The sequence below is a fragment of the Diospyros lotus genome, chromosome 15, assembly GCF_014633365.1.
Source record: "Diospyros lotus cultivar Yz01 chromosome 15, ASM1463336v1, whole genome shotgun sequence".
NCBI lineage: Eukaryota > Viridiplantae > Streptophyta > Magnoliopsida > Ericales > Ebenaceae > Diospyros > Diospyros lotus.
The window spans coordinates 701,594-708,890 of NC_068352.1; the positions used below are offsets into that span (position 1 = coordinate 701,594).

A 7,297-nucleotide genomic window follows, 5' to 3' on the forward strand; every position below is an offset into this window, starting at 1 on the left:
CATCATGAAGTAGTGACCAATGACGGCTTTCAAAATGACTCCACGAAATAGCTTGTGGTTTGTGATTTATTTTTAAATTTTTTATTTATTTGTGTATTAGATAAGTGATATTATGTATTTGTATATTTTGTTATTAATTTGTATATTTAATTATTAATTTTGTGTACATGTGTATCTGATTATTTTGTATATTTAATTATTGATTTGTGTATTTGATCATTAATTTTATATATGTGTGTATTTGATTATTTTATATATTTGAATATTGATTATGTATATGCATGTATCTGATTATTTTGTATATTTAATTATTGATTATGTGTATGTGTATATTTGATTATTTTGTTAAATAATTTTTTTTACAAAATATATTAAATATTATTAATATTTAATACCGTAATATTTATTATTAAATTGTAAAATAAATAATAAATTTTTATAACAGTTAAAATTATATGTAAAATAAAATAAATAAATTTAAGTTTATTAATAAATAAATAAAATATAAAATCAAATAGAGAAAATAGTATAGAGTTATATTAGAATATACACAATTTTCAAAGTAAAATTAAAATAGAAAATAAATTATTTATAATATAATAGAGAATGGGATAAGGAAGGCTATCAGGGTCAGTTTACACTCGATGTTATTTTTTTTCTCACTATTTATTATTATATTTTTAAAAAATATATCAAAATAGTATTAATTTTAAATTATTTATCAAAATAATATTAGACCACCACTCCGCGTACCATTTGCACATGGATAATGCAAAAGGCTTTCTTAGGACTTAGACTGATTAATTCAATAGTTTAAACGTTATCTAATTAGCAATTTTGAAAAACTATGGGGCCGACATTTTTAAGAGGGAGCTAACTAAAAAATACTAATGTTGACCAAATAAAAGATGATTATGTCCTTAAATAATTCTTGAATTTTCAACGGATGCCCCACATTGCAATGAAACCATCATTGTTAGCTAAAGGTGTTAAAATCATAAAATTGTAAGAGGGTTTTCGACATGTAAAATTATAAAATCGAGTGCGATTCAACTTCAAAATCATAAAATCGTAAGGATTTTTAGTGTAAAAAATTATAAAATCGAGAGTTTAACAACCACGTTGTTAGGAACTATCATTTGTCATTGAATTGCTCTTGTTATTGTTATTATCAATTATTATTATCTTTTTTTTTTTATGCACATTTGATGGAAGAGACGAAAAAAAAAGTGACGTTGACATTATTTTGTCATCTCCTTCTACGTTCTAGATAAAGGTAACAATGGATTGCACTAAAATCCATCTTAAACTAAGTTTCATCCTCTTCTCCCTTCTTTTTTTTTTCCATTCTTTTCGTGGGTTTTAGATTATCGAAATCTATTTTTCCATCCTCCACCTCTCTTTCTTTACCAAATAAATAGAAGGAATTGAGAAAACATTGGAGATAAAGAGTTGAGAAGACGCCAAAGAGAGAGAAAACTGAGAAAGCCCTAAAACAAAAAAAGAGTTGAGGAGACATCAAAGAGAAAGAGCTGATGAAACACCAAAAAATTATCACGTTAACAACTGTGTTTATCATTTGTTGATTAGATATTTAAATAAGTGATTTTATATTATTTAATGACGCTTTTAAAATTACAAAAATTTAAAATTTAAAAAAAAAACCATAAAAATATACTTTTACCCTACATACATACATACATTCGTGCTCAAATACAGATATATAGAGACACATGCACTCATGCATACACCTACATATACATTCATGATTCACACCAATATATGTATATATATATGTATGAAATTAATTTAAAAAAAATATTTTACAGGCAACCAAACACCAAAATATAAGATATAAAATAATTTTTTTGGGTATTAAGAAATTTATTTTCATATAAAATAGAGTGAAAGTATAAATGCACTCTTATTTTTTTATCAAAAAATTTTATGGTGCTTAAAGTTTTCAAAATGTCCCATTAAATATTTCTACTTCAAAAAAGTAAAATTATTAAATATCTTTAATTTGTATTAAATTAAATTTATTTTTATATTTTATCAAAAACGTTTGTGGCACCCGGAGTGTCTAATAATTTCACTTATTAAATTTTTTAAAAAAAAAACAGTTTGCAGTGTCATAGAATTTTTTTTTTGTGGTAAAATACGTAGATATGCTTAATAAGACGTTTTGAAAGTTTGAGATATCATAATAGTTTTTTTTATAAAGTATAGGGATGTATTTATGCCTTCATTTTATAAAATATTTTATATTTAAACAAACAAAGCCTAAATAAACATACAAAAATGTACGTAAATTTACTCTTAAAATGTTTGAATTGTAATAATAGAAAAAATCACTATAAATTCTCATCAACAGTAAGTCTTACGTTCCTCTCTTTGAAAGGGTTGGTAGAAGCTAGCTAGAGGCGGGTTGATCAGCTGCCGGCCGGCCGTCGGCAAACCCATGCCGATGACTGATTCCTCTCTGCAGACTACATTGCAATCCTTGGAAATTTGGCGTTGGGAGGGACAAACGTGAACTCTGTTCCCAACTTGGCGCTGCGGCATGCTCTTTCCAAGCATCGATCGGCCCAGCCCAGGACGACGTACGTGGTTTGCAAGAAATGCAATCAATTCTTACACTTGAAGTGCGTTTCAGCTCTGTTGTATGTATCTATCTATATATATGTACTCTAATTCATCGCAAGATATCATCGATCGCGTCTTTGCTTTTGCATATATATCCCCAATCAGGAAATGAGTTTGAGATGCAGATCTCTGCTGATCGCTCTTCTAATCGCCATTTTTGCAGCTTTGATGTCGACGAATTATTTGATCACTGCAAAGCACTCTTCATTGCTCGGTTACTACCTCGGCGCAGATCTAAGCCTAGCGGCGTTCGTTGCAAGCAAAATCCACGGCCACGGCCACGGCCATCGCCATCACCGCCATGATCATCGTCGCGATCACGACAGGGACGACAAAGGATCTATCTGCGATGATTTCCCGCCTGATTTTCCCCCTCCGGACACCAACACTACCGCGACTCTCTGCGTTGATCGCAACGGCTGCTGTAATTTCACCACTGTTCAATCAGCGGTTGATGCAGTCGGAGTTTCCAGCCCGAAGAGAACAGTAATATGGATCAACTCCGGCATCTACTTGTGAGTTGGTTTCGCCTTCTTTCTTCTCTCTTAACAGTTTCCCTTATCTCGATCAATGTATCTCTGAATCGCCGTCTGATCAAGTGCAGTGAGAAAGTCATTGTTCCAAGAACCAAACCGAACATCACATTCCAAGGGCAAGGGTTTCTGACAACCGCAATTGCTTGGAACGACACCGCCAATTCTTCGCATGGAACCTTCTACAGTGGCTCTGTTCAAGTTTTTGCCGCCAATTTCATCGCCAAGAACATTAGTTTCATGGTAAGACTTTTCAACTCTTTGCTTTCATAAAAATATAGATATTAAAAATATATACTATAGGTTAATTATAATAAAAAATATAATATTTTTAAAAAAATTAAAAATATATCTATCGACTTCAATACCAGATAATGGTCAAGTACAAGATCTCGACTTATACTTAAGAATGAATATTTTAAAATGTTGAAGCTGAAGTAATCGAACTTATGTAAAAAATTAAATCTAATTAATCAGACAAATATGAAAATCGAAAAAAATAGAGCAAACATAGAGAAGAGTATTTGGGTCGATATTCGATGATGTTATTTTCGGTCTTACTCTTATTTTGAAAGAAAGAGGATTTTTATAATCAAATTTGTGACATTTTAATTTTAATTGAATTATATTATTATTACCATTTTGCATGGATGTTTAAAATCAAAGCATCATTATGATTGTATTCAACCACCGAATAATTAATGTAATTATATTCACCAAAAAAGAGTGTCGTTTTTATTGACAAAGTTTGAAGACCTCAACGAGTTCTTAAATTGAGTGTTAGAATTTTATTGATTAACTTTAAGGTTTAATATTTAACATTTAACTTAATCAAAATTTAATGCTTCACATTAATGCAGAACACTCAATTTCCTAATCATTATCCGAAAATGAATTAGTTATAATTTTGCAAAAAAAAAAAAAAAACAATTACAATTAGCCATTTTGAGCTGATTGAGTGACCCATTGAATTTCTAAAGATTTATCATTATTTTTTTCCGCTAAATTCATATTTTTATCCAAGTAGTTTCGCACTTTTTTTATATGGTCATTCAAACTTTTTATCATTTCGATTATATTCTTATATTTGCATTCTCAAGTCAATTTAATTCATATTTTTTTTATGTGATAATTCGAATTTTTTATTATTTCAATTACACCTTTATACTTATATTTTCGTGTAAAAAATATTAAATTAACTTATCTGACTTTACTTTTTTTTTACACATCAAAATACATAAATTAAATTAACTTAAAAATACATATATATTGGTGTAATTAAAATAATGAAAAGTTTAAATTACTATATAAAAAAAATATCAAAGTACAAGAATTAAATTAACGCAAAAAATAGAGATCCAAATATGTAATTAAAATAATAAAAAATTTAAAAAATTACACCAAAAAAACATAAAAATACTATAAAAATATGGGTTCGCCTTATCCTTCACCAAACAACATAGATAGTATGTAGTCTTCAGGAACATAGCCAAGTGATAAAGGGGTAGATTGAAAAGCTTGTCTGGAGATTCCTAGTATGGGTTCGATTCCTAGGGGAAGCAAAAATACTTCCTTCTGAGAGAGGATTTTAGAAATGATATTAGTGGTGTTTAGACTTATCACTCTGATTACTTTGGCACATCTCTCGATTTATCTACTTAGTGTAACTCTAGGGACGAGGTGGTTGAGGATGCCCATTACAGTAATGGGGTGTAATCCTCCCCCCAAAAAAAAAAAAAATAAATAGATAGTATGTAGCACATAACGTGTAAATTTTGGGGGTTGGCAGAACGTGGCTCCAATACCAAACCCTGGGGACGTAGGAGCACAGGCAGTGGCAATTCGGGTGGCAGGAGACCAATCTGCATTCTGGGGGTGTGGTTTCTTTGGAGCCCAAGACACCCTTCATGACGACAGGGGTCGACACTACTTCAAAGATTGCTACATCCAAGGCTCAATCGACTTCGTTTTTGGCAATGCCAGGTCCTTCTACGAGGTACGTATCTTGTTAATTGTCATGTATTTAAATACCAAATATGTGAATATATGGCCAAAATCTATATTTTTCTCCTTGTTTTTTTTATTTTTTTATATTTATTCAATTTTTTATTATTTTAATTACATTTATGTATTTATATTTTTAAATTAATTTAATATCTATATTTTAATATTTTTTAGTATAATAGTTCAAATTTTTTATTTTTTAACTATACCCATATTTTTTTATATTTATTCTATTTTTCGTATAATATAGAGATTAAATTAATTTAAAAATATAAATCTAAATGTATAATTGAAATAACAAAAAATTTAGTTAACGGCATAAAAAAATCGAACAAAAAAAAGGAGTTCGGCCATGTGAATATTATTAATTAATAAAACTAATTATATTGACGATAATGATTAACCATGGATGCATGTTGCATGCACCTAATTGAATTCAGAGCTGCCAGTTGACGTCGATTGCGAGCCCAGTGCCAGTGGGTGCAAGAGTGATAAACGGAGCCGTTACGGCGCACGGCCGAGCTTCCAGGGAAGAGAACAGCGGCTTCGCATTTGTGAACTGTACAGTGGGAGGCACGGGCAGAATATGGCTGGGGCGAGCATGGAGACCCTTCTCTAGAGTCGTCTTTGCTTTCACTGCCATGACCGATATCATCGCGCCTGAGGGCTGGAATGACTTCAATGACCCTACCAGAGACCAGTAATCTCTCTCTCTCTCTCTCTCTCTCTCCCCTATTATATATATATATATATCATATATGCATATGCGTATAATGCTACAGAATTTCATCCAAAAATGCTAGTTGATGGTGATTTATGAGGTAAATCACACCAAAAGTTACAAAATTTTGGTATTCTTTTCAATTTGATCACTAAACTTCAATTTCTTATAAAATGATAATAAAACTTTAAAATGTTTTGCAATGTGATCACTAAAATAATTTTTTGATGATTTCTAACTGAAATTGCTGACGTGACGATGAGATGACGCTGATGTGACCATTGCCACGTCAGCAATTTTGGTGAAAAATTATCCAAAAATCACTTTAGTAATCATATTGCAAAACATTTTAAAGTTTTATTATCACTTTACAAGGAATTGAAATTTAGCGACCAAATTAAAAAAGATACAAAAGTTTTGTAACATTTGGTATGATTTACTCGATTTATGAGCTCTTGGAATCGATTAATATTGATAGAACTCCCATAATTTTAATTGTATTCCATAACAGCAAATTATAGTAACAAAACTAAAACAATTGCACTCCAAGGAAAAGGAAGAAAATATACTAATAGGCCAATTGGAGAGGACCTCTCCTCTGCTCGACAATCTCCAAATTTTTCACCTCCTCTTTCTCTCATCCTCCCTCCCCTTTTATACCTATTCCTCATTTCGTTTTAGCCATGTGAATGAATATTTTTCTCTAATCAACTTTTTAACTCTTTTGTCCCCGAATCAATTTCCTTGATTGCCTCTAATGTTTCCCTCCTTTTACGTCTTTGATAGGTGTGAATAACAGGAGTCCTAACAAATATATTCAAAATTCTTTCAGTAAACTATTAATATGAGACTGAGTCATGACAAACTCTTCTCCTCAACCCAAAAATTATATCAGCCAATACCTAAGTAAAATACATAACATTTTTCTGACCCACACCAACATGTCAAAAGAGTAGGCTGTTAACTACCAATAGACACCAATAGACAGACAGACATCATTCACTAGCAGGGCAATCTTTGCATCAACTTGTTCAAAATTTTTAAAAAGTAATCTAACACAAAATTCTAGATAAAACAAAATTACCAAACATGTTATGCTTTCATTTTTTTTAAATTTTATTTTATTTGCTTTTATTGGTTAGTAGAATTAAGGAGTGTTTGGTGAAACTGGATTGCAGGACTGTTTTCTATGGGGAGTACAATTGTACAGGTACAGGAGCTAACACAAGCTTGAGGGTTCCCTACGCACAGAGACTGAACAATAGCCAAGCATCTCCTTTCCTCAATTTGTCTTTCATTGATGCAGATCAGTGGCTGCAACCTTACCTCTCTACTACTATGTATTAGTTACCACACAAATACACATTTGTTGATTGCTTTAATTTATATATCA

At 30.7% G+C, this 7,297-nt stretch overlaps 1 protein-coding gene across 1 annotated transcript; it reads left to right on the plus strand.

Annotated features, from left to right (window-relative positions):
• Positions 1-2,725: 2,725 nt before the first annotated feature.
• LOC127792410 (probable pectinesterase 8) lies at positions 2,726-7,297 on the plus strand. The gene is made up of 5 exons (XM_052322884.1): positions 2,726-3,161; positions 3,251-3,422; positions 4,969-5,175; positions 5,624-5,883; positions 7,083-7,297. The coding sequence occupies exons 1-5, from the start codon at positions 2,755-2,757 to the stop codon at positions 7,249-7,251; spliced, it is 1,215 nt and encodes a 404-aa protein (XP_052178844.1). The 5' UTR covers positions 2,726-2,754; the 3' UTR covers positions 7,252-7,297.

What these genes read in the sequence shown, in the direction of transcription:
- LOC127792410 (XM_052322884.1), top strand. Translation starts at nt 2,755, where the DNA reads ATGAGTTTGAGATGCAGATCTCTGCTGATCGCTCTTCTAATCGCCATT. An exon ending in CCAAGAACATTAGTTTCATG is followed by an intron (nt 3,423 to 4,968) that starts GTAAGACTTTTC and finishes GGGGGTTGGCAG; the next exon opens with AACGTGGCTCCAATACCAAA. An exon ending in ATGCCAGGTCCTTCTACGAG is followed by an intron (nt 5,176 to 5,623) that starts GTACGTATCTTG and finishes AATTGAATTCAG; the next exon opens with AGCTGCCAGTTGACGTCGAT.